The sequence below is a fragment of the Chiloscyllium plagiosum genome, unplaced genomic scaffold (genome assembly GCF_037043375.1).
Source record: "Chiloscyllium plagiosum isolate Xiang-an unplaced genomic scaffold, Cpla_swu_hap1 HiC_scaffold_25, whole genome shotgun sequence".
Classification (NCBI taxonomy): Eukaryota; Metazoa; Chordata; class Chondrichthyes; order Orectolobiformes; family Hemiscylliidae; genus Chiloscyllium; species Chiloscyllium plagiosum.
Window position 1 is genome coordinate 44400905 of NW_028270163.1, and position 27763 is coordinate 44428667.

Sequence of the window (27763 nt, forward strand, 5' to 3'; positions counted from 1 at the left end):
CCACACTCAATGCTGGGCCACTGTCACCACACTCAATGCTAGGCCACTGTCACCACACTCAATGCTAGGCCACTGTCACCACACTCAACACTGGGCCACTGTCACCAGACTCAATGCTGGGCCACTGTCACCAAACTCAATGCTGGGCCACTGCCAACACACTCAACAGTAGGCCACTATCACCACACTCTGCACTGGGCCACTATCACCACACTCCGCACTGGGCCACTGCCACCATACTCCACACTGGGCCACTGTCACCACACGCCGCACTGGGCCATGTCACTACACTCAACAGTTGGCCACTGTCACCACACACAACACTGGGCCACTGCCACCACACTCTGCACTGGGCCACTGTCACCATACTCCACACTGGGCCACTGCCACCACACTCTGCACTGGGCCACTGTCACCACACTCCGCACTGGGCCACTGTCACCATGCTCCACACTGGGCCACTGTCACCACACTCTGCACTGGGCCACTGTCACCACACTCAATGCTAGGCCACTGTCACCACACTCTGCACTGGGCCACTATCACCACACTCCGCACTGGGCCACTGCCACCACACTCCACACTGGGCCACTGTCACCACACGCCGCACTGGGCCATGTCACTACACTCAACAGTTGGCCACTGTCACCACACACAACACTGGGCCACTGCCACCACACTCTGCACTGGGCCACTGTCACCACACTCCGCACTGGGCCACTGCCACCACACTCCACACTGGGCCACTGTCACCACACGCCGCACTGGGCCATGTCACTACACTCAACAGTTGGCCACTGTCACCACACACAACACTGGGCCACTGCCACCACACTCTGCACTGGGCCACTGTCACCACACTCCACACTGGGCCACTGCCACCACACTCTGCACTGGGCCACTGCCACCACACTTCGCACTGGGCCACTGTCACCATACTCCACACTGGGCCACTGCCACCACACTCTGCACTGGGCCACTGCCACCACACTTCGCACTGGGCCACTGTCACCATACTCCACACTGGGCCACTGCCACCACACTCTGCACTGGGCCACTGCCACCACACTCAACACTGGGCCACTGCCACCACACTCAACAGTGGGCCACTGTCACACACTCCGCACTGGGCCACTGTCACCACACTCTGTACTCGGCCACTGTCACCACACTCCACACTGGGCCACTGTCACCACACTCAACACTGAGCCACTATCATCACACTCAACACTGGGCCACTGCCACCACACTCAACACTGGGCCACTGCCACACACTCCGCACTGGGCCACTGTCACCACACTCCACACTGGGCCACTGTCACCACACTCCACACTGGGCCACTGTCACCATGCTCCACACTGGGCCACTGTCACCACACTCCGCACTGGGCCACTGTCACCACACTCAACAGTAGGTTACTGTCACCACACTCAACAGTGGGCCACTGCCACCACACTCCACACTGGGCCACTGTCACCACACTCTGTACTCGGCCACTGCCACCACACACCACACTGGGCCACTGTCACCACACTCAACACTGAGCCACTATCATCACACTCAACACTGGGCCACTGCCACCACACTCCGCACTGGGCCACTGTCACCGCAGTCCACACTGGGCCACTGCCACCACACACCACACTGGGCAACTGCCACCACACTCAACAGTGGGCCACTGTCACCACACTCAACACTGAGCCACTATCATCACACCCAACACTGGGCCACTGCCACCACACTCCGCACTGGGCCACTGTCACCGCACTCCACACTGGGCCACTGCCACCACACTCAACACTGGGCAACTGCCACCACACTCAACAGTGGGCCACTGTCACACACTCCGCACTGGGCCACTGTCACCATACTCTGTACTCGGCCACTGCCACCACACTCAACACTGGGCCACTGTCACCACACTCAACACTGAGCCACTATCATCACACTCAACACTGGGCCACTGCCACCACACTCAACACTGGGCCACTGTCACCGCAGTCCACACTGGGCCACTGCCACCACACACCACACTGGGCCACTGCCACCACACACCACACTGGGCCACTGTCACCACACTCAACACTGAGCCACTATCATCACACTCAACACTGGGCCACTGCCACCACACTCCGCACTGGGCCACTGTCACCGCACTCCACACTGGGCCACTGCCACCACACACCACACTGGGCCACTGCCACCACACACCACACTGGGCCACTGCCACCACACTCTGCACTGGGCCACTGCCACCACACTCCGCACTGGGCCACTGCCACCACACTCCGCACTGGGCCACTGCCACCACACTCCGCACCAGATCATTGCCGCCACACTCCTCACTGGGCCACTGTTACCACACTCCGCACTGGATCATTGCCACCACACTCTGCACTGGGCTACGCGATGGTCGCGTTCTTGTGCAACCCCGTGCTATAGAAAAATCGCGCTTTAAAAATAGCGCTTAAAGTGTTGATAATAATAATCGTGTTACAGTCAACACACGTTTTAAAAGTTTGCGCTTTAGAAACAGTGTCCTCAATTCATCAATCGTATTTGCATTAACGAAATGTTCATTATAGCAGAATGGCCTGTATTTAAAGAATATGTTAATGACTTGGGTAAGTGAAATGAATGTACAATAGCCAGGTTTGCAGATGACACAAAACTATAGGTAAAGGCAAACAGTGAGGCTGACCCTGAGTCTGCAGAGGGATACGGACAGGTTAACCAAGTGGTTAAAAGCTTAGCAAATGGAATGTGATGTGGCTAATTAGAGTCAGAGAGATATAGAGCACGGAGACAGCTTGTGCATACCGACCAGATATTCTAAGTAAATCTAGTCCCATTTTCTAACATTTGGCTCATGTACCGAACAAAAAGCCTTTTAAATGTTGTAATTGTACCAGCCTCCAGCAATTCCTCTGGCAGCTCATTCCATACAAGCACCACCCTCTGCGTGAAAAGAGTTACCCCGAGGTCCTTTTTAAATCTTTCCCCTCACACCTTAAACCTATGCCCTCTCATTTTGTGTGGCTGCACACTTCGGCAGGAAGACTGCAGGAACTGAATATTATTTAAATGGAGAAAGACTGCAGGAAACTGCAGCACAGTGAAACAAGGCAGCCCTCATGCATGAATCAGAGAAAAAAAAAACTATGTTATTTCGAAGGGAATGGGGTGTAAAAAATAAGGAGGCTTTTCTTAAATTACACAAGGCGCTAGTCAGATCACGGTCAGGGCACTGTGAACAGTTTTGGGCTTGTTATCTAAGAAAAAATGTAGTGGCATTGGAGGTATTCAAAAGAAAGTTCACAAGTCTAGTGGCACTGCGTTACGAGGAGAGATTGAGTAGGTTGGGCTTATACTCATTAGAAATTAGAAGAATAGTAGGGGACCTTATTGAAACCTATAATGTTCTTAGGGGGCTTGACAGGGTAGTTGTGAAGAGACTGTTTCCCGCTGCAGGAGCGTCTGGGATCAAAGGACATCATCTCAGAGTAAGGAGTAATGATTAACTCTCAGTTAAGACAGTGATGACAAGGAATTTCTTCCCTCGAGGCTAATGAATCTGTGGAATTCCTTCCTGCAGAGGGCTGTTGAGACTGATACATTCATGGCTGAGGTAGACAGATTTTTAATAATTTAGGGAATTAAGGGTTACGGGGAAAATGCTGGAGAATGGAGTTGAGTGTGATCAGACACACTCTAATTGAATGACTTGATGGGCTGAATATCCTCCTTCTGTACCCATAATTTATGGTCTGATCATTTGGACTGATAATCCAGTGCTGTATTGCAGGCATGTAGCATGTCTGTGGTGTCATTTCAGTCAAACTGATAAACTGTCTTTCTCCTCCAATGGACGCAAACATTGCCATGAAACTATTTCAAAAAGAGTGGGGGAATTCCTCCTCGTCTCCTAATTAATAATTGTCTTTTGACCAATACCTACAAAACAGACTTCCTGGTCATTTACACCTTGCTGTTTTCAAGATCTTTCTGTGTACATCATGACTGCCAAATGTTCTGTGTTATAACCGTAGCTACACTTTGAAAGAACTTGTTTGTTAAACACTTTCCAATGTCCAGTATATTTTACAGATGCATTTTTTTTAGTAAGTAGTCTTTGCCTTGCCTAAAGGCCCTCGTATTATCTGCAGAACAGATTTGAATATCTTCGCCCTCTGTTGGGGTAGGATGTGATAAAGGCTGTGTTTCTGGTTTTCTCTACAGGAAAAGTAGCAAGTTCTCAACTTATGGAAAAAGAGAGTGGCTCTGGCGGAAAATGTGAGCAAGTCATCATAGAATTGAAATGGATTTAAACTGGGACCCAATAAAGGCAGAATCGTAGGTCTGTATATGTCCATTTCACTGCATTCATACACGTGACTTGTATTTATTACAGGCACTGGTGGTGTGGGAAAATGCTGTCTTTTTTAAAAAGAGAAGGAGTAATGCTAAAAAATACAGAGAGTCAAACATCATTCTTGCCCGATGTACAGCCTTGGCTTTCTTATCAGTGACCTGTGTTCAGTTCTCAGAATCCCTACTCAAACTTCCCTTTTAAAGCAAAAGCTTTTGGTCAGATGTTTAAAAAGCCCCTCAAGTGGTTTAAATTGATTTCCATTCGAAAGTGCTCCTGTAACGTATCTGGGAACATTTTATTGTGTGTTAATCTTGTTGTCACTGTAAGAAGAACTGAACTTCTTGTGACACTGTACCCATGTCCTGAAGAGGTCATTGTATTTGCCAGTCACTTAGTTGTAGTCTTGCTGCCTCTGTCTACTTGCTGGCATTGAATGTGAAAAGGACCTTTTTCCTGACCATCAATATAAGTGCCTTCCCACATTGGTACCACTGAACTCTGGTATTCTTGAATGAACATCCCTCTCAATCCAAACCTCAAAAACAGGATAATTTCAGCAGAGCAAAACAATATACACTTTTACAGAGTTGTGACCACATCCTCTTTAAGTAGGTTTCAGGTCTGACATGGCTAACATCTGTCCATTTGTTTAGTGAGCAGTCTGTCGCAAAAACTTTGAGCAGCCCACTTAATGAGATTGCAAAGATACAAACCCTGTGACCAATGTCATCATGTCATGGGCTGGCTGATGGCTGAGCCCAAGCTCCACATATCCTGAAAGCCAACCCTTCAAAAAGAGGAAATTTGAACAACATTCATGACAGGCAATGTCTATCATTGCAGACTGGAATTGTACTCTGTTCAGTTGCCAGCACATGTTAGAACCTGGTGTGGGCTGCTCTAGTGATTTCCAAAATCAGAACACATCCTAATCTATCATTACACTCAGATTTTGTCTGGATTTGTTCTTAAAATGGGCTTTATCACTGCAAGAGTGACATAATGAAGGCAGCATTCCATTCATTGATTCACGTTTGACTCCCAATTCATAATTTCCCTCTGATTCTTTGCTCTGAATTTTCATTGACACTTGCTTGTGTTCTCCGACATACTGCGGTGCTGGAAAACCACAGCAGGTCAGGCAGCATCTGAGGAGCAGGAGGGCAGATGTTTCGGGAATAAGCCCTTCATCAGGAATACTACGCATACTGTTTCTTCACATTTCTATGGACTGTGTTGTCTCCTGCTGGGTATTGTGTTCTTTTCACATTGTCAGATTATTATCCTCTCAAACTCTGCTCTCTAATGGACCCGATGGGAAAGACCATTTGTCAGAGATGTACAAAGACCGGAACTTGAAGTTTCAGGAATTCAGAAATGAAGGCGGATACAAAAGGAAAAGCCTCTGATAGGAGCAGGACGAAGAAGAAAGACATTACAATAGATAATGCAACAATTCCACATTAAGGGTCTCTAGTGTGGTTGGGAGGGGGAAGACAATAAAAGGAAAGAATAAAGAAAACATTTTCTCAATTTCAGTTTTTTTCTTGAGGAATGTCATCGAGTATTTTTTGGTGAATAAATATCAATTGAGACGGATTTTTAATGATTTTGAAATCTGAGCCAGTCTGTCATACAGACACTTAAGATGCATGCCAAAATAAATTTAATTAAATAGATAGAAAGATAATGATAAATTGGTCTTAAAAATGAATATTTTAAAGGGTTAAAGTTCAAAATCATCTGCACTAAAGAACTGATGATGTGAATGACTACATGGAACAATCTCACCATTATAGCACAAGCTGGATGAGAAGAGATTTAAATTTGCCAGAGAGATGAATAACAGAAACTATGTCAAATTGAAGCATCAAAGAAAGACTTAGAAAAGTACACAGTTTTATTTCATACTGGTGATAATCTGGAAGTTCTTACCTTGACATTTACAGCATTGCCTCAAGATATCCTCCCACTTGGAAGAGCTGCAAGTTGTTAGTCAAAGCAGTTTCACTCCGTGGAGAGAGTTTTAAGGGAGCTATGTTATTATTATAGTGGTAAACACTCCTCCATGTACTGAGAAACGTTTACTTTTGAAGTAACGTCATATTCTTTGGCAGCTATGGATCCAGAGAAAGAAAAACCAGGCCTCAACCAACATGTTCCTTGGCTCCCAGTACTCAGCACCTCTACTGAAAGGCTAGAATTTCAGTTGGTCCTTCAGGGAGGTGTTTTCACATGGAATTAGAAATACAGCTGACTTTCCAGTGAGGGATTGTTGTACAATCCTGCTGATTTTCTCAATGAGACAATCCAGTCTCAAACATCCCACGTACAATACAGTGGTTGATCCCATTTCTGTTGAAATGAGTAGTCAACAATCCATTCATTTCTACTACTCAACTCTGTGTCAAAAGAAAGGTCATTCATTTGTTTAATTGGATAAATACTGGAGGGGAATTGTGCACAGTTATGGGAAAGAGCAGTACAATGAGACTAATTGGTTATGCCTGCCAAGAGACAGAACCTGCCTGAGAAGCCAAATGTCCTTTCTCTGTGATGCAAGAGTCCAAGAATGAAATCTGCTGAATCCACCTGGAATTTTAGAAAGGGTGGACAGGGAACTTAATTGGATGGGAAGCAAAAATTCAGCTTCTCAACGACAGGTTAAGTGTTTGCTGTTAATTTTGCAGAGTTCCTCAGGTGGATTAGCTTTTCTGGCCTTGATGATTGGAAGCCACTTTTGCATACATTAGTAAGCTATGAATACTTATTAACATCCAGCCACTGGAATAATAATCATAGGTGCATTTGTGTTGTTCCAAAACTGGAAACACTTGTGTTCACCAATCCAACTACATATATGAGACATGTACCTGGCGATATAATCTTCCTTCAAATTCTAACGAGTACAGACTTTTCCAGTAACTTGCTCCTTCAGGCTGAGCCATCGTCTTGTACAAATGCTAACAGTGAAGCCTGACTGTCCTCTTCAGCATGGGTACATTCCCCTTGCTGACCTCCCAGCTCAGCAGTTCGCTCCTTGAAGGAAGTCAGAAGCCTAATATCAAGCATCTTTCCCCAGCCCATTTTGTCTTGTTCACATTTATTGTGTCCCTTCTCCTGTATATGAAGGAAAGCTTTATGAGAAATGAGTGTAGGAACATTAGTACGATGCATGGACTGATATAGTTAGGGATATCAATCCCCACAACTTGTGCGTGCGTTACCAGTAAAATGAAAGTGGTGTGGAAGGAGTGAAGTGTCAAAGGGCTCTGAATAAAAGGTGACTCAAAATGCTACCATTGATCAAATATTATATGATATGTGTGCCTGAGAGACTTGGAAGGAGCTCAACCCAAAGTTATCTTTTGTGGTTGTGTCCTTGCCCTGACACAAACCTTTGGTGAGTAACTTTTCAGATATGTACATTCTCCTTGCTGTGATGAAAGATCAATGTGTGTGAACTGCTAAATGTTGTAGCTCTTTTTGTGTTTAAGTGTGAACTCAAACAGATGTGTGAGAGGCAGTACCACTGCGGTGCCAGCATGGCAATATTGGCAGCTGAAATGATGTGACACCCAATCCTAGCACCCTTGTGGGTGACAGTCCTCTGTTAGGCTTCATTGCAATGCTAACTCAAAGGGGCGTGTGGCATTCCATAATCAGCAGCACCAGCAGATCATTCGTCCCTATTGTAGCACTGGAATTGGGTTCTCTTCAACCTTCCAGGGTGCAGACCTCTACAGCCACCTCTGTCATGGCTGCCTTTGTCAGTCAGGATGCTTTCAGGACAACCATGTGGAGAATCTCGAGGGGGACATTGCTAAAGCATGAAACAAAAACAGAAGTTACTAGAAAACCTCAGCAGACCTGGCAGCATCTTTGGAGAGAAAACAGAGTAAATGTATCAGACCCAGTGCCCCTTCTTCAGAACTTCTGATTTCAGATTTCCAGCGTCCGCTGATCTTTTGGTTTATTGCTAAAGCACAGGCAGCTTTTTGCCAGGTCTCTGACATCTCCAGGGGAGTTGGGCGTTGATGAATAGCGATGCTGCTGGGTTTTAGAGACTGAACTCTTGTGACAGGGTGCCTTTTCAATATGGCAACCAGATATTGGCACCTAGAAGATCCCAGAACTTCCTGCCCATAACATTTGCCGTTTTACCTGCACATACATAGTGGTAGAGAACACAACTGCACACGAATCCAGACCCACTCCTGAGCTGAAGCAACTCCCACTTTTAGTCTGGACTTCACACTTACTACCCAAAAATCAAGACTGCACCCATGATTCTATGATACGGTATTTTATCTACCAAAATTATACCGGTTATTGATAATAATTTGATATACAGTATATTGAAGTGTTAAACAACAGTGAAATGTGCACATTTAGACCTGAACAACTATGCATCTCCTGAAGGCAAATATAAAATGAATGATGAGGTCAATTTTTATGATCATTGACAGTCACTGCTGGATTCCTTGAACTCTTTTCCTGTATAGGAGACAGTTTGGCACAGGAAATAATACTGCAGTGCCTTATGAATAGTTCTTGAAAAAATTTTAAGAGAACTGACAGAATGAGTTGACAGCACACTACCCTTGATAGTACAGTGCTGCACATGCTGTAATTTATGTGGATTAACATCTCAAGTCTGCAATGGGGCTTACTATAAACTCTCTAACTTGGGACAGATGTTTTACCAATTGACACAACTAGCAGGCTTACATATTAGATTCTTATGTATTATTACATTCCAAATCTGCCAGGAGTTCAATAAACATGAATTGATTAAATCACAGCCTATTATTCAACAATTGACTACAATTGGATAATGATGGAGTTCTGATAAATATTACGTGGAACACTGCAATCCAACACTTCCCCTTTACTTTTCATCTCCTTTATGTTGACATTTCTGGCCCCATGTGAACTTTGCCAACATAAAATGTTGTGGACATAACTGATCCAAAATGGTGTTGGACCACATAGTGCATGTGTGTTTATAATTTGGCACAAACAACACAAAGCATATTGTGTGCTGAGTAATAATTTGTTCTATCATTCATTTTCCATTATTAATCAATCAATGTAGTAATTAACTTAAAGATATTGTTTGTTTGTAATTAAGGTTTTTGAGCACATTTCTCTTGCCAAAGAAAAAAGTTATCAAGGGAAGCACAGAATAGTTTAGTCAATGTTTATGTTAAGGTGATTAACAGTTTCAAATAAACAGAAATGAGAATCACAAAATCTTAACTCATCTTTTATTTATAGGACAGCAGCAAATCAATGATCACAAAATCAGCAGCCTGGCTCCCTTCTCTATCAAAAGCAAATATTTTGCAAACAAAACTCAAGCAACACAGTTTGCACTCTAACACATAGGGAGACAGGTAATCATCAGTTCATTTTAAAATTAATTTTCAATGACAGCTGGATCATTCTTGACAAATTGTTTCTTCTCTCAGAGACTGGAAAGCTGGCCCAGTCACTTGAATGCTTTCTCGATTGGGTTGGCGACCTGTTGAAAATAGTCAAGCAATGATTCTAACCTATTTAACACTTCAATGCCTGCAATGTACATGCCAACGTGCAAAAGAACCAGGAAAAGGGGGCTTTGTGGTGCAGTGCTAAATGCCCCATCTCTGAGCTAGAAGACCCACATACAAGTCCCACCTGCTCCAGAAGTGTGTTATAATGCCTCTGAACAGGTTGCTTAGAAAATATGCTGCCAGGGAAGGGTGCTATTGTGGTGCACTTGTAGTGTCCCTACCTTTGAACCTGGAGGCCTGGGTTTTAGTCCCATCTATAGCAAAGGATGTATGACACCTCTGAGCAGGTTGAGTAGGAAAATGTCTGCTGCTGGGCAAGGCTGTCAATCGGATATGTGGTGCTTTAGAGTTCCATTGTGAGAGGGGGTTGTCTCTTCTTTGTCAGTGATTGTTCCATTTGATTGTAACTGCTGATAACAGGTCTTTAGTAGACTGTCGTGTTGTTTCTTTAGAGGGCAGGTACATCTCAGTCATTTCTTGTCTCAAGCCTGCTGTAACTGCCTGAAAAGCAGCCAAACTGGCCCTGATGAAAATAAGCATTGTTTCAAGGGGTCAAACAGAAAAAAAATTAATGGTGCTGGTAAACTGTCAAAACAAATTCCAGCAATTTTTTCATATTGTGTCTGCACTGATCACCTGCGACTTGATTCAAGAATCTCTGCAAATATCTCAGGCAAGCAACTTGAGTATTTATATTCTGTGCCAAATATTCTTGGTATACATCCAGAGGATTTGTGTTCGACTTTAAATCCTAATGTTTGCTGATATTTCAGTATTTTTATAATCTACAAGAAGAAGGACGAAACAAGAACTCTTGACAAATATTTTCTCTTTCCTTTAAATATTTATTCCTAATACAACTCTGTCTGAAATCGATTTTACGTTCTCTCAAAGTCCAGAAACATTGTGACATGTAGTGCTATATCAATTTAACTCTTTAGCATTTCTCACATCAGACCAATTTATAAGATTTTCCTTCAAATAAAAAATCTGACTCCCCTTAGTGATCCTCTGGCATCTTAAACCACTGGTCCTTTTTGCTTTGTTAGCCTGAGCAGTAAGTTTACATGCTTGATTTTATTTGACCATTGGAAGGTCATATCCAAACCCAATCCAATCCTTGCTGTTACGTACACCGCCCTCCCAAAGTTCACTGGACAGCGATTAGGCTTGGGAATCCCAGGCTAGTTTTTCTGCTCCTTCATGTGAGTCTCTGAGACCAATTGTACTACCTCACTTACTACTTCTCTGTGACAAATCTACATAGCTCCCAACTTCACAAAAAAGATATCTGTTCATTTACTTCAAAAAGGCAATATTTTATAAGTCTATCGCACCCCTGATGAGGAAACGGGGATTTTTAAATTCATACAGAGCTGATAGCAAAGGTAAGCATTGAACAGGAGTAAAATGCAGATGTGGAAGCAGGGTTTAAGGTTAATATTTTTCTGGCTTTAGAAATGAGAGGCTTCTGAGAAGGCATTTATGCTTAAGGTTGGACTTTCAGTGATTGTCATTGGTATAGTAGGGTGCAGGGATTAAAACAGGGTGAGAGGAATGAAAAATACATACAGGGCCATAAAGCTGTAGAAACTTCTCCTGTTCGGTGAGACCAGGTTATGGGAAAATATTAAGACACAAACAAGAATTTTGGAAACATGTTACTCAAACACAGTACTCTAAGTGAAGTCTACTTCAAGTGTTATAAATGTTCATTGTTGCCTTTTGTTTTTTTTGTATTCTGTACCTCTTCAGATGATACTAAGTACTTTACTTGCTTTTATCAGTCTTATCAACCTATGGTACCATTTATGACATCCTTACAATTCCAAGTCCTCTGCCCTTCGGAGCCTACTGCAATTAGAAGTGCTACAGGTTTTCTTTCAGAAAATCAAACAACTCATACTTACAGAAACAGGATTGGCTTTTTTTAAACCACCTGCCAGCACCTTTTAAAATGTATGTCTTTTTTTTCTCAATTAAATTTCTCAGATTATCTTAAGCTCTGCAATGGATAGTAAAATTCCTATCTGGCAGTAGACTTCTTGATAGTCTTTCATCAGTCTCATGAGAAATCCAACACAGACTCAGATTGACACCAGGTTCTTCAATGTGTGTTTGCTTTCCTCTTCTTCATTATCGAGGCCATCTGGTAACTCCTGTGCTTTTACTGCACTTCCTTCAATTCCTCACATCCGCTTAGATGGGCTTTCAAGGTTTACTGGAAAGAAACATTGCCCCTATCTCAGTCACACCAGAACCATGTTGAGTAATGTTACCAGGGTTGGAGGATTTGAGCTGTAGGGAGAGGCTGAACAGGCTGGGGTTGTTTTCCCTGGAGCGTCGGAGGCTGAGGGTGACCTTATAGAGATTTACAAAATTATGAGGGCACGGATAGAATAAATAGACAAAGCCTTTTCCCTGGAATCGGGGAGTCCAGAACTAAAGGGCATAGGTTTAGGGTGAGAGGGGAAAGATATAAAAGAGACCTAAGGGACAACCTTTTCACACTGAGGGTTGTAAGTGTATGGAATGAGCTGCCAGAGGAAGTGGTGGAGGCTGGTACAATTGCAACATTTAAGAGGCAACTGGATGGGTATATGAATAGGGAGGGTTTGGAGGGATATGGGCTGGGTGGTGGCAGATGGGACTAGATTGGGTTGGGATACCTGGTCAGCGTGGACGGGTTGGACCGAAGGGTCTGTTTCCATGCTGTACATCTGTATGACTCTATGAGTATTGGTATGAATCATATCTATCTCCAGGACAAAATCCACTGCCACTGAAGACACAAAACTGTTGGAGTTGTTTAATTTTTCGATTTGATTTTGATAAAGTAATTGTGTTTGTTCGATAGTTCTTTTGTCTTTGTCAATACCAGCAGACATTTGAGCATTTCCTGTGATTAGTTTTTCTGCCCACCTTCACAGACTTTGCTCCATTTTAAATAACTTGTGTAATTCTTGTTGGGCTGCCTTTTTAAAGATAGTGATATTGAGACACGCAGCTTGTGTTTGGAGATCACTCACTAACTGGCCATAAACAGCACCCTCAGCATTGTCATTCTGATGATGTTTGAATCCATACAGTTTCAAAATTTATCCCTCACCTTGAACATGACAGATTTCAACAACTGTACTAATTTACAGATGGAGGTACAAGATCTGCATTGTTCAAAGCACCTTGAATAAGAAATCATTTACAATTTAGGAGGGAAAATTTAGCATCATTCTTATTTCAATGATCAAAAAATCTATACTTGAATATTAGTTGCTTAGCAAGTTCACAGAAAATGTTGAACAGATGTTTTGCACATAGCTTTGGCATCATGTTGTGGAGAGATATAAATTACATTCTTCATAACAGGTCAGGATAATATATTTTCAAAAAGTTGTTTCCAATCTGAATTTGCCTATACCAGGAATGAGTACATTAATTGACTGAAGCCACATTAGTGAAGCTAAAGATAAAATCTAATTTTCCAACATTTTATTTTGAGAGAGACTGCTTGCAAAACATTTTCATGGAAAACTTCAGAACAATCATGGGAAAAAAACCCAGCGTTTTAGCAAATTGGTAAAAAAAGAAAAAAGCCTTGGGAATAGGGACCAATGTGAGGAACGAAAATTAGGCTCAACGAAGATTTGGTTGGATTGGAAATGTCTGATTGACATCACTAAATGTCTGCTGAAAACAGGAGCCTTTGCTTAACACTTTCAAACTCAACCCGACCTTCAGTAGTGTTCTTATTCAAACTCTGAATCATTTTTTAAAAGTATAGTTACACATGAAAACTCAAATTAGGAGCCAGGGTTGCAAATTGGTCCCTGTTCTGCTGTTAAATAAGATCACGCCTGATTTGTTTACTGTACATTCCTGCCCAACCTCAATAAGATTTTACCTCCTTGCTTGTCCAGAATTGATCTATCTCTGACTTAAAGACTTAGGACCCTTTGTGAGAAAAAAGTTTTCCTCATCTCTGTTTTAAAGGGTGCCCCCTCAGTTTAAAACAGTGACCCCCTGGTTGTAGATTGTCCCACAGATGAAACATTCTTTTCAAGTCCATCTTGTCAAAATCCATCAGGATCTTTGGTGTTTCAGACAAGTTATTTTATATTTTTCTAAACTCCAGTAGATACAGGTCTAGACTGTCCAACCTTTCTTCATAAGACAACATATCCATCCCAAGCATTAGATAGTTACGTTTTTCTGAATTTCTTCCAATGTATTTGCATCCTTCCTCAAATAAGGAAACCAATGCTGTATGTAGGGTTCTCCAAATGTGATCTTATCAGTGCTGATATAACTCAAGTATAACCTCTCTACTTTTGTATTCAATTTCCCTTGTAACAGACAAAAAAAATTATATTGCTTTCCTAATTACTTGTTATACCTGCCTATTAATTATTGTGATACATGCACAAGGACACCCAGATCCTACTGCATCTAAGAGCTCTCCAAACTCTCACAACTTGAATAATATGCTTCTGTTTTATTCTTTCTGTCAAAATGGAAAATTTGATATTTTCTCACGTCACAATCCATTTACCAAATTGTTGTCTGCTCATTTAACCTGTCAATATCACTTTGTAACTTCCTCTTTACAACTTACTTTCCTACCTACCTGATTACCTTCATATCATGTTGACTATGGAGGAAATGGAGGTTCCACCACTGATTCATTTGGCTCACTGTTATGACCAGGTGAGGAAGGATGATTTGGCTCCCCTCTTTTTAATCCCTTCTTGGTCAGCTATTATTTTTTTTATTTCTATTAAATATTTCACTATATTACATACCAATTAAAAATGTGGTGAACGAGTGAGAGGCAATCACAAGTGTTCCTTGAGTAGAAGAATTAAGAGTTGCATTACCTACTCTTCTGGAGAGAAAAAATGTGACATCAAACAGACACATAAACAGTCAATCCATTTTTAAAAAAGAGAGTGCCTGGTGCAGATGGGAAGAATAAAGGCTACACAGTTTGCGAGTCCTTTGAGTCCTAGAGTATTAGATTTTTAATCTGACACCCCAGTTGTTTAAATGTTGATTTGTATCCTCATCAATGGCAAAGTCTGAAGATATCTTCATGGTGTTCATGGTGAAAGGTTATTTTCCCAATTTGCTTTTTCACTTTATCTTCAGAGATGCTGAGAGAAATGGAGATTTCCATTTCTTGTTGTTCCAAGGTTCATTTTGCTTCTCTTTCCTGAGCTGCTAAAACATAGTTTAATGTCATTTCCAGAGGCCAGCTCTATTGTCTTCCAAAGCTGACTAACTGGCAAGTAAGCTTTTCATCTCCCAATATGTGAAATTATCATTCAAAAGTGAATTATAGCACGAGATATAGATCTAGTGCCGATTTTACGTAAAAATAGTAATTTCAGTTCAGATGATCTCATTGATTCCACATTGCTTTCCTGGACTTGCCTCAATCTGTAGTCAGGTGATCATGGCAACTATTTTACATAATTATTTGTGCTTCATCTTAGTTCATGAAACTTCTTGGGTATTAAAATCAGATTGTGAAAGATGAATATTGATAGTCCATTTTTAACTATTATAGCAAGAACACCACCAGCTAAATCTTGCCAAATATGCTTACATCTTGCTTATAACTTGTTAATTGTGTGGAAAATAGTCAAGGTAATCTATCACTGGAAAATACAAGAAAGTCATCAGTGCCTTCATTATTTATTAGCCATCATGTTATGAAATGGAAAAATTTTGCAAAATCATCTGTTCTTACTGTACATTCTATTAATACATGCAAGAAGATATTAGTCATCTCTATTGGATTTAAAGCAAATTTGAAATATATTTTATGCTGTTTCATTTGCAATTGAGAAAGAAGTTCTCTTCCACTTTTCAATTAGCTTGTGTCAGCATCAACACTGCCAGGTCAGGGAGAGCATAATTCAATGTAGATAAAGTTTTGTCTATTCTGCAACAGATTTGGCTCCAAATTAGGTACTGCACTTCTCAAGATATCGCTGTAGAGTTTTCGACCTCATGTTCCAACATCATGTGTGAGATTGGCAAATTAGTCACAGTTTTGCATGTATATATCTATGTTCACCACCGCCATTGACCGTCTGGAAGATGATTTAGTGCTCTTCATTATGTCACCTCAGCTGTCTCAGATCGCACACTAAGGACTTAGTTGTAGATTTAGTTGTAGAAATTTGATGTTAGGACTTCTGTTGTAAGGAAAAGTTCTTCTTGGTTCTTGCATTTCGGGTAAGGTTTTGCACTGCACTCTGACTTAAAATGGAATATCCCTTCAAATTGAATGATGAATGTGCTTGCATTGATAGGGGAAGGGCCCACCACTGAATGAACATATACAGCCATATTTAGTATATTGAAAGCCAAGCAAGGACAGTAGATGAGATACTTGCATTCTCAGCAACTACATCTCGCAGCCTGAAATTCATTCATCCTAATGTGCTAACATTGTGATTTGTTGGTTTCAATGTGTTTTTCCCGGTATCACAGTAAATACAGCAAGATTTAAATGTGGGCTTCAATATGTCTTTGTATTGTTCCATTTCTTCTGCTATCCCTTTATTATCCAACAAAATTTAGGGGCATCATAGTAGCTCAGTGGTTAGCACTGCTGCCTCACAGCACTAGGGACCCAGGTTCAATTCCTAACCTGGGTGACTCTCTGTGTGGAGTTTTCACATTCTCCCCATGTCTCTGTGGGTTTCCTCTGGATGCACCGGTTTCCTCCTACAATCCAAAGATGTGCAGGTTAGGCGAACTGGCCATGCTAAATTGCCCATAGTGTTCTGGGATGTGTAGGTTAGGTGCATTAGTCAGGATAAGTATAGGAACATAGGGGAATGGGTCGGGCTGGGTTACTATTTGGAGGGTCGGTGTGGACTTGTTGGGCCAAAGGGCCTGTTTCCACACTGTAGGGATTCCATGATTGAATATACCTATGGCTCCAGCCACAAAGGAGTCAAATGTATAGAAATTCATAGCAGTAGTCACTTTCAAAGTGACATTGTTGCTTGCCTATGAGTTTGTAGTTGAGGCTGTAGCAGGCAGCAGATTTTAGAAAGGACTTCCTTAGTGAAGCAGAGAATTGGGACACACTGTTCCTCACTGAGGTTCAGATAGGAGAATTGTCCCTTGAATACCCCACCTGGATATTGCCCCCTGCTGAGAGCCTTTCACCCCCATGCTCCTCCAACTTGTCCTGCTCTGCATCATTCCTGTTTATTCTTCTGAGAAGCAAATGGTTTGTGGAGAATCTTTGAAGTCAAGCCAAAGGTCTTCAACACATGCCATACTAGGTGTAGTCTTCAGGAACTTTAAACACTCTGGAAACCACAAAACACTTCTAAACTCACAACAAGAGCCAGTACAATTCAATCCATCATTAACCTAAAGTGATTGATTACTTTGAGTAATGCTAGTCAGGTTTCCTTTGTGCTGCTGCTCAGTGAGGTGTACCCGCCTAAGTGCCAGGTGGAGAGAGAATTGCCCACAATGCCAGCAATAAACATTTGAAGTTCATTGTTTTCACAGTAACTATCTTTTAATGTTTTGATCACTTGCATCCTCGCCTTTTGTGCAAGAAAAATTAAGAGAATGATGAAGTGTTATAGTTTGATTTGTAAGAATTCATCATTAAAACTAACATAGAGGATGACAAAAGAGTTTAGAAATCATTCTATCTGCTGCTGACTTTATCCATTAATCCACATTTCTGAATGTCTTTAAATCAGAATTACAAAAGTGCCAGTAGCCAATTTGTTTCAATTCACCCTATTCCTAATAACTATTTCCCCATTTTACTGCTGTTAAGAACCCCAGTGCAGTGTTCAGAAAGGGCACTAGCAATAGTAAGGCAAGAATCATAGTTCTGACTCCATAGAGAGGTTTCTGAATGTAAATTCCGGCTTTGGGTACACATATTGTTCTTCACCGTTCTCTCCATTGCTATTTGGAATGACTGTGCTCTCACACTTTCCATCTTCACTGTCCAATCCAGCTACCGTGAGGACATTGATGCTATGTTCTGGTGTGGAATACAATTCCTTGGCACTGCATTCTGGTGTTGTCACTTCTTGAGTTTTGTGAAACTGGGAATAGTTAACTTTATAGTAACTTGGCTTGTCTTTGAGAACTTCATTAAAGCGGTGACCCCATAAGATTTCCAGAGGAGTGTATGAACTTCGAGACTGATGAGTATTACCTGTTGAGTCCTCAGAATAGACAAATGTAACTATGATTTCAAAGTCACCTTCAGCTAAGTCTTTCTTACTAAGCTCATAGAGTGGACTGTTTTCATTGATTTCATGTACAATAGTGACAGGACTAATGAGAATGATATTGCCCGTGACTATATACAAGTCCTGGTATTCCATGGACAGCTTATTGTCGTCGTATTCCTTAAATTGGAGTAATTGAGCTCTAACAGTACCCTCAATGATATGACTCTCACGGAAATCTCCAATACGCCACATCATGCATAGTTTCCCATTTCTTACTGCTATCACTGCATTATTACTAAACCTAATTGTTTGAGCTCTCTTTCTGGCTTTAGACATTTTGGCTACTACAACACCAATGATAAAGGTGTTAATTAAACAACTTATCACTGATTGGAAAGTCACCATGGAAACAGCAAAAGGGCACTCTTCTGTCACACAGCGAGATCCATAGCCAATAGTTGTTTGCGTTTCAATAGAGAATAGGAAAGCAGCAGTGAAGCTGTGAACTTCAACAACACAGGGCACATGATTTTCTTCTTCAATCTGCAAATCTCCATGGGCAACCGCTGTGATCCAATAAACAAAACCGAAAAAGAGCCATGACAATATATAGGACAAGGAGAAGATCAGAAACATTTGTCTCCATTTGAGATCTATGAGTGTTGTGAAAATGTCAGAAAAGTAACTTTCCCATTCGCCAAATGCACGTTTAAAATGGATGTTGCAGTTCCCATCTTTGCGGAGAAACCGTTTTCTGTATCGTCTTTTGTTGACTTGTATGTAGCAACCATTTTTTAGAAACTTCCTATGATCATCTTCAGAACTCACAGTTTGATAATTTAAATTGATGAAATTCATTTTCAACCCTTCTGTTATTGTTGATGTTCTGACTTGCTCAGAGCTGCTTGAAAGTTATCTTCAGGGAGCTTGATTCTACTAATTAACTTGTCCAAGGAGGTAAATGTCTCTTGTTGTAATCATATAGGCCTAGAGGAACAAGATAATAAATGTCAGTTTAACACACTACAAACATTGATTTTGACAGAATTCCACAGTGTCCAATATCACAAAACTCCTTCCACAGGATATGGGAGAATAGCAATATTGGCAAATGTTGTATAAATCTTCGAGGAGAAAGTGAGGACTGCAGATGCTGGAGATCAGATCTGAAAATGTGTTGCTGGAAAAGCGCAGCAGGTCAGGCAGCATCCAATGAACAGGAGAATCGACGTTTTGGGCATAAACCCTTCGGGCATAAAGTCATACACCATAGAAACAGAACCTTTGGTCTAACTCATCCGTGCCAACCATGTTTCCTAATTTGGAGATGCTGGTGACTGGTGTGTACAAAGTTTAAGATCACACAACACCAGGTTATTGTCCAACAGGTTTAATTGGAAGCACTAGCTTTCGGAGCGCTGCTCCTTCATCAGATAGTTGTCTGATGAAGGAGCAGCCCTCTGAAAGCTAGTGCTTCCAATTAAACCTGTTGGACTAATGCCTGGTGTGTGTGATTTTAAACAGGTATCCTAAACTGAACTAGTCACACTTATCTGCATTTGATCCATGTCCCTCTAAACCTTTCCTATTCATATCCCTGTCCAAATGTCTTTTAAATGTTGTAATTGTTCTTGCCCCTACCACTTTTTCAGGTAGCTCAACAACACTTCCTCCACCTTAATCCTCAACATTGATGCCATGCAAGGCTGCATACTGTGAGATATTGTGTTTTAGGTTTCCTTTATTAACTCACTCACCAGCTCACAAGGTCCATTAATACCGGGTTGAAGAGTGTGGTGCTGGAAAAGCACAGCCAGTCAGGCAGCATATGAGGAACAGGAGAATTGACGTTTCTTCATCAGGATAAAGCATAAGCTTCATGATAAAGAGCTTATGTTTGAAACGTCGACTCTCCTGCTCCTCGAATGCTGCCTAACCTGCTGTGCTTTTCCAGTACCACACTCTTCAACTCTGATCTCCAGCTTCAGCTCACTTTCCCCCATTAATAGTGGGTTCCCGTTCATTCATTCATAACTCCTTTACTAACCCACTCACAAGCAAACCCTGCATTCCTGTTTCATTCATTCATAACTCCTTTACTAACCCACTCACAAGCAAACTCTGCATTCCTGTTTCATTCATTCATAATTCCCTACTGTAACACAGTTTCATTCATTCATTCATTCATAAAGCTGCAGTTCTATAGCATATTTTACTACCAAATCTAAAACAATCCTTTCTAATCAAAACAATCCTTTCAAGCCCATTACTGCATTTTCACAACTTATCAGCCCTTACTACATGCAGTATTTACCTCTGAATAAGTGTAGCAGACAATACCATCCCCATCAAGTCTCCACAAAACATTATAATATTAATCAGCACTTACCAACCACTTTCTGGACCTGAATAGATTCCCCAATTAGTAAGTACCTGTTAAATACTTTTTTAACTGGGCCATTATCCCTTTAAGAAACTAATTGACAAAATAGCACTTCCATGAAATTGCATGAAGGGATGAAACTCACATCAGCAAATAGTAAATAAATCTCACAATCCGTTGCAGTAGTCATTTTAATATCCTTTTTTTAATTAGGTACAGGTACAATTTCTAACTTATTTAGGGCATATAGGCCTAGTATTTTTACTAACATTTACTAACTAAAAAAACAAAAGGAGTAAAACCTCTTAATTATGTAAGCAGACCAGACAGACACTGTTATTCCATCAGAAGTAGCAGCCTGCATTTAGCAAATTTTAACCCATCTCATGTCTCCCAGGACAGAAGCTCTTCAAACCTTTGTGTACTACAGATAAAAAAATGTACCATCATAGTAATGGAATTTTAATATATGTAAGAACTGTGTATAAAGGGGCTCTTGAAAGAACTGTATTTCAGGATTCTAGTGTCACCTTGAACTTGTACTGTGCTGTGCTGCTGGTTATTTTTGCCACTCACTGATTCCAGTCGTTATTTGAACACGATCCCACAGTCCTCAGCCCCCAACTGTACTCCTTATACACTCACAACTGTGTGGCCAAATTCTGTCCCAATCCCATTTACAAGTTTACTGAAGACACCACCATTGTAGGCCAGATCTCAAACAACGACAAGATGGAGTATAGGGAAGAGATTGAGTGTTGAGCAGCATGGGGTAAAGACAACAATCTTTCCATCAATGTCAGTAGAATGAAAGAGCTGGTCATTGACATCAGGGAGCAGAGTGGAGGCTACGCCCCTGTCTGCATTAATGGAGCTGAGGTGGAGATGGTTGAGAGCATCAAGTTTCTGGGAGTGATGATCACCAACAATCTGACCTGGTCCATCCACTTGACACTACGGTCAAGAAAGCGCAACAATGTCTCTACTTCCTCAGGTGGCTAAGGAAATTCAGCATATCCGTAAAGGCTCTTACAACTATTTATGGATACATCATCGAAAGCATCCTATCGAGATGCATCAGAGCGCGGTATGGCAACTGCTCTTCCCAAGATTGTACAGTCGTGATCACAGCTCAATCCAACAAGCAAACCAGCCTCCCATCCATTGACTTCATCTACACTTTCTATTGCATCGGGAAAGCAAGCAACATAATCAAAGACACTGCCCAGCCCAGTTATACTCTTTTTCACCCTCTTCCATTAGACAAAGATATAAAGGCTTGTAAGCATGTATGAACAGATTCAAGAAAAGCTTTCTTCTCCCTGCGGTTATCAGATGTTTGAAGGGATTTCTTTAATGTTCTCAAGTATCCCAGTACACGTGATAGCAATAAATCAAATCAAATCAAATCAAATCAAACCAAACCAATCCTCTGTGTGAAAAAATTGCCCAAAAAGACGTTGATTAGTCACCTTATCCATGCCCCTTATGTTTTTATAAATCTCAGTAAGGTCACCTGTCAGTCTCCAAGTGTCCAGTAAAAAAGTCCCAATCTATCCAACCTCTCCTTATAAACCAAATCCTCTAATAGCAGAACTGTATTTACAAATATGTTTTTAAATCTGAATGATGAAACAATACAAATTGTAAAAGAGTTATAATTCATATTAATTTTCTATGGTGTAAAGGAGACTATTTTTAAAGATAATAGACAGATGTAATTTCTAGTGTTTTCATTCTAAGATGGTGGGTTGAGAGTTCAGGGTGCAAACCAGGAGTTAAGGTCAAAATCCAACACTTAGAATGTAGTGTTGAGCTACATTGTATTGGCAGACATATGGTGAAGACTTATAATCTATCAGTATTATTTGCTAAGTTCTAAATTGGAAGTAAATAAGCTTTTGGTTCCCCATCCTGTGAAAATGAGATTTTTATTTGCCGAGTTAGAAACTCGTATTTTTGTCAGCTTTTCTCAAAATCATATGACTTAATCGAAATGACCAGCCAAGCTACCTCATGAGATAATTGCTAAAATGTAACCAGAGACTGATGGAGAGGCCAGAGGTCACAAACAGCTTAAGTTCAGCACATAAGGTCCATACCAGCAGATGTGCTGTTGATCAGCCTCAACATGTTCAAAGTTAGTGTTTAATGGTAATAGTAAAAACAAGTTTTAAAATGAAGATTGGAGTAAAATGGGGTTGAATTCTCTAAAGGATATCGCTGGGATAAAAGATTGAATCTATCCTTTGCTGGTGATGATAAGATCTTTTCAAATGGTCATTTTTTTTGTTCTTTTGTGTCATAAAACTATGTTCTTTTGTTAAAAGTACATTGGCAGCCTCTTGAGAATATGTTTCGTGACCAACCACAATGGTAACCAAACTGAAAAGTAATTAATGTTTTGCCCTATCAAGCCAGATTTCAATTCTGGAATCTGACTTATTCAATATTACCATCAGCTGGAATCATAATAGAAGCTCTATTTTGTAACCACATGTAATTTCTAGTGTTTGACCTGCCTCAGGAGATGGATCGAATTGTTCTCATGAGACTATTCAAATAACACAGGGTCTACTTCTGGTCAACATTCATCCATTATTTAACCTCACCAAAATAAATTCCATAATCGTTCACCTCATTTAGTCTTTCTGAGATCTTTTGTGTGTGAAACAGTGATTACCCTTCAAAGTATAATCAATTGACTACAAAGTTATTTGTGACAGACTGAGGAGATGAAAGGCACTATATTACTGCAAAGTTTTCCTGTTAAAAGGAAAGATCTGCCATTAAGGCATGTTAAGCCAAATGACCTCCTTCTGTGCTATATCATTGCACAATTGTATGATTCTGCGATAAAAAGATCTCAATTTTCAGTGTTTACACCATTCAGGTCTGCTTCACATTTTAAACATCTTTGTAGCATCAGTTTTACATTTACGTCACAAGCATGTTGAACATTTTGCAAGTGTTTCGAAATTAATTGTCTCATAATTTGGACTTCATTTATAAGTTCCTTCCTTTGAGGCAAATTATGTTAATCCCCAGAAAAAGCATATTTGATGCATAAATGGATTTACTTCCTCTATTTAATTCTTAAAACAAGCTGTGAGGAAATATACTTAGCACACTAAGGACATAACGTAATTTATTTGCTACAATTGTCAAACGTAAAAGTTGTGCCGTGTGTGCAGCAATGGTCTTATGGATAATATCACATTGATGTTTGACCAAAAAACTGTGTGTAAGTTTAATTGAGAAATTATCAGGGAAAAGTAGCAGAGTTATTGGAAATTCAGAGACCTGCAATAATAGTATGAATTAAAATCCCCTTATGACATCTGGGGAATTTAGAATCCATTAATATTGAGTTTTGGATCAAAAGGTAGTTTCAGTAATAAATACCACATAACTATTAACTTTCATAATGAGGGCAAATTAAAGATTTTTGCCTCTAGCCAAGTCAAGGTGAATCTGCCAGCCTCCTTGAAATACTCACAAACTTGGCTTCAACAGTATAAGCACAAACTTCCATCTGCTTTCTGCATGATGAACCAGAGGTTTACTGTCTCGATCCCTTTGCTTTGCTTCATCCTTTAATCCTTGAAAATTGTCCCTCTCTGAGGTTCGGTGATGCCATTAGGAAAACCTGTACCCTGGTCCTAGATTGACTTCCTGTGGATGATACCCTTCTCAAAATCCATCTCCAAGCCAACATGAATCACATCAACTTCAGATCAAGGTAGAAATGTTTATTAGTTATCCTTGACACATCCAACATAATTCTAATTTGGAATTAAATAGACTGTTTAAAGTATGACCATCTGCAAAACCTGATATTTGTAACACTTCCCTTCAACATTAACACCAACAGAGCACCCATTGTTGGAACAGTTGTTTAGACTATTGTTTACAGCTATGAACATCTCAGAGCTCCTTCCCAGGTACAGCTCCCTCATCCTTTGATCTTTAACATCAACGTACCAAGCGTGATGTCAGGAGGATTCAAAGCAGGTCACATGATCATTTTCATTCCTACATTTGACACTAAATAAAACAAAAATCCCAAAACCTATCAATCTTTAAATTTGTAACAACAACATGAAAAGGTAGAAGACAGACGGTTACGGGGAAGGGTTGCTTTTCAGAATGGATGCTTGTAAGCAGTGGTGTGCCACAAGGGTCAGTGCTGGGTCCACTATTTTTCATATAAATGATTTGGATGTGAACATAGGAGGTATAGTTAGTAAGTTTGCAGATGACACCAAAATTGGAGGTGTAGTGGACAGTGAAGAAGGTTACCTCAGAGTACAATGGGATCTTGATCAGATGGGCCAATGGACTGAGGAGTGGCAGATGGAGTTTAACTTAGATAAATGTGAGATGCTGCATTTTGGAAAAAGTAAATCAGGGCAGGACTTATACACTTAATGGTAAGATCCTGGAGCGTGTTACTGAACAAGGAGACCTTGGAGTGCAGGTTCACAGTTTGCTGAAAGTGGAGTCGCAGATCGATAGTGATAGTGAAGAAGGTGTTTGGTATACTTTCCTTTATTGGTCAGTGTATTGAGTACATGAGTTTTGAGGTCATATTGCGGCTGTACAGGACATTGATTAGAATATTGCATGCAATCCTGTTCTCCTGCCTCTCGTAAGGATGTTGTCAAACTTGAAAAGGTTCAGAAAAGATTTAGATTAGATTCCCTACAGTGTGGAAATGGATGTTGCCAGGCTTGGAGGATTTGAGCTTTAGGAAAAGGCTTAATAGGCTGGGGCTGTTTTCCCAGGTGTGTCGGAAGCTGAGGGGTGACCTTGTAGGGGTTTATAAAATCATGGGGGGCATGGATAGAATAAATAGACAAGGTCTTTTCCCTGGAATAGGGGAGTGCAGAACTAGAGGGCATAGGTTTAGGATGAGAGGAGAAAAATGTAAAAACCTAAGAGGCAATTTTTTCACACAGAGGGTGGTGCGTGCATGGAATGAGCTGCCAAGGAAGTGTTGGAGGCTGGTACAATTACAACATTTAAAAGGGATCTGGATGGCTATAAGAATAGGAAGGTTCAGAGGGATATGGGCCAAGTACTGGCAAACGGAACGAGATTAGGTTAGGATATCTAGTTGGCATGGACGAGTTGGACTGAAGGGTCTGTTTCCATGCTGTACATCTCTATGATGCTGTGACTTTATTAGATCCTGAAGTCCTACTAAGTCCAGGCAAGTTCCTGAAAAATGTGAAACATCTTTCATATTTTGGGATCTTACTTGAGATGACAATTAATTATCCCTTACAATGTGCAAGATTTGCCTTCAGTCAACTGAGGGCAAGAATATTTGAGAATCAGGATCTCAAACACAAAACTATATCATGGTTTACCAGGCAGCACTGATTCCCATGCTCCCCTGTGCTTCAGAGACTGGGACAAATTACAGCAAATTTCTGAAAGCAGTCAGGATGTGCCCTTGTTGTGCTTTTGCAGGGTCCTCCAAGTCCAGTGGTATGAAATGCCATCGGCAGAGTATCCTCACAGACCAACCCACCCAGCTTTGAGGAGCTAATGAGTCAAAACCAACTTTGTTGGGCGGATATGTCGTTTGCCTGCCTGGCAACAATCTCCAAAATGAACTGCTCTATTTTGAGCTTGGATAGGCCCAAATACATCCAGGAAGAGAAAACAGTTCAAGGGACACGTAGAAGAGATCTCTAAAAGGTTGCTGCCAGTTCATGGATGTTCCTGGCTTGTGACCGATCAGAATGCAGAAGGTGTATTCAGGAAGGCAGCAAACACATCAAGATTCTTCACAGGGAGTGTGCGAAGTTGGGATGTTGGAGGGAGCTTGCAAACCTGTGACAACACACCCATACAAGGATGCAAGCACGTGATAGCTGGCTTGAGGTAGCGTCTGCAGATTGAGCATCAGAACCACCTCACAACCTCAGATGGGAGCTGGTCACCTTCACTCCTGAGGGACTGCATCAGAGAAGAACGAAGGGAAGTTTCTATGTATTGTTTTTTGCATTCCTGCCACCACATCATGAGGCAAATGCATGCAGAAACTCCCCCAGGTAATGGGAACTTGAAAGGCACAGGACACCAACTGAAAACAAACAATTGTCCAGTTTGTCAGAGAAGAAGTATGCAGCCAGTCAGTCACCACTATTTCCATTGCTTATCTGCCAAGAGCCAGCTACTAGCACTATACAACAATATAATGTTAAATATTTCTTTTTTGTTATTGTACGCATGGTGATGACAGGAAAGATATTGAAGGATGTGGCTGATACTGACATGGACTGGCAGGAGACAATTTTTATCCCAATTTGCCAGCATGTTGCAATTCATTCTTAATGGGACAAGCTAAAGCTGAATCCAAATTTGGACCACTTACAGTTGGGCCAGAGAGAAAAAAAAAATCAGTGACTTATTGCAGTTGCCATGGAAAATGAAGCTGCTTTTAGCATTTTTCTAGATAGATTTCCAACTTTTATTTCTGTGAAGATAATAGTGGACTCTTTGCTACTGTTGCCATATAGGGATCTGAGTCATGAAGTTCAGTCTGCATTTGCATGCAGGAATTTTTAGCTCATTGTAAAAGAACTTCTTTATGACAGTGGACCACCATTGGAATGTTTTGTGAAATTATGCACATTCTAATTTCCTTCAGGCAGATTCCTGCCCAGTTCAACACCATTTATCTTAATGAGAAATTCTATGCGGAGCCAAACCACGAATAAAGCTCCATCTGATCCCATCAGCATTTGACAGCATCTCCAGTTACAAGAGTGAAGCTAGATTCCTCACCTCTGCTGGGTCCACCAAATAAACAGTCTCAAAACAGAAACTCAATGTACCTGAAGATCCCACTCCAACTGCATGAAATGCATTTGAACAATTTATCCCGAGAGATTATCGTGTGAATGTAAACTTAAAATAGAAGGGAAGAAATTGGGCTTGAAGCCCAATAACATGGAATTCAAAACTTTGATTGTCTTCATTCAGCCAGTAAAATAAACTGAAAGGTGCAAAATGTAAGTGCAAGAAATATTTTATGCAGCATGACTCTGAAATGATTTTATTGCTCTAATGAGAAGCAGCTTTATTCACGATAGGATGGGGGAATGAGACAACAGTATGATATTTAAAATATTTCTTTTGCAGAATTGTATTCTTATGAATGCACTTAAGCCATTCAAAGCCTTCAGCATTCATTCAATCATTGGA

The 27763-nt window shown here is 41.1% G+C and overlaps 1 protein-coding gene and 1 long non-coding RNA gene across 15 annotated transcripts in view; one reads left to right on the forward strand and one right to left on the reverse strand.

Annotated features, from left to right (window-relative positions):
• LOC148145331 (uncharacterized) overlaps positions 1-27763 on the forward strand; it is a 205874-nt gene that overhangs the window by 8965 nt on the left and 169146 nt on the right. For all 3 annotated transcript variants that reach the window (XR_015761425.1, XR_015761427.1, XR_015761426.1), the window contains exon 2: positions 4241-4358. This is a non-coding gene — a long non-coding RNA (uncharacterized LOC148145331). The remainder of the gene's footprint in view (positions 1-4240; positions 4359-27763) is intronic.
• LOC122562210 (inward rectifier potassium channel 16-like) overlaps positions 9630-27763 on the reverse strand; it is a 137203-nt gene continuing 119069 nt past the window's right edge. For all 12 annotated transcript variants that reach the window (XM_043714904.2, XM_043714899.2, XM_043714905.2 and 9 more), the window contains one exon: positions 9630-19146. In XM_043714904.2, coding sequence (XP_043570839.1) covers positions 17800-19017 — 1218 coding nt within the window. In that variant the 5' untranslated portion in view covers positions 19018-19146 and the 3' untranslated portion in view covers positions 9630-17799. The remainder of the gene's footprint in view (positions 19147-27763) is intronic.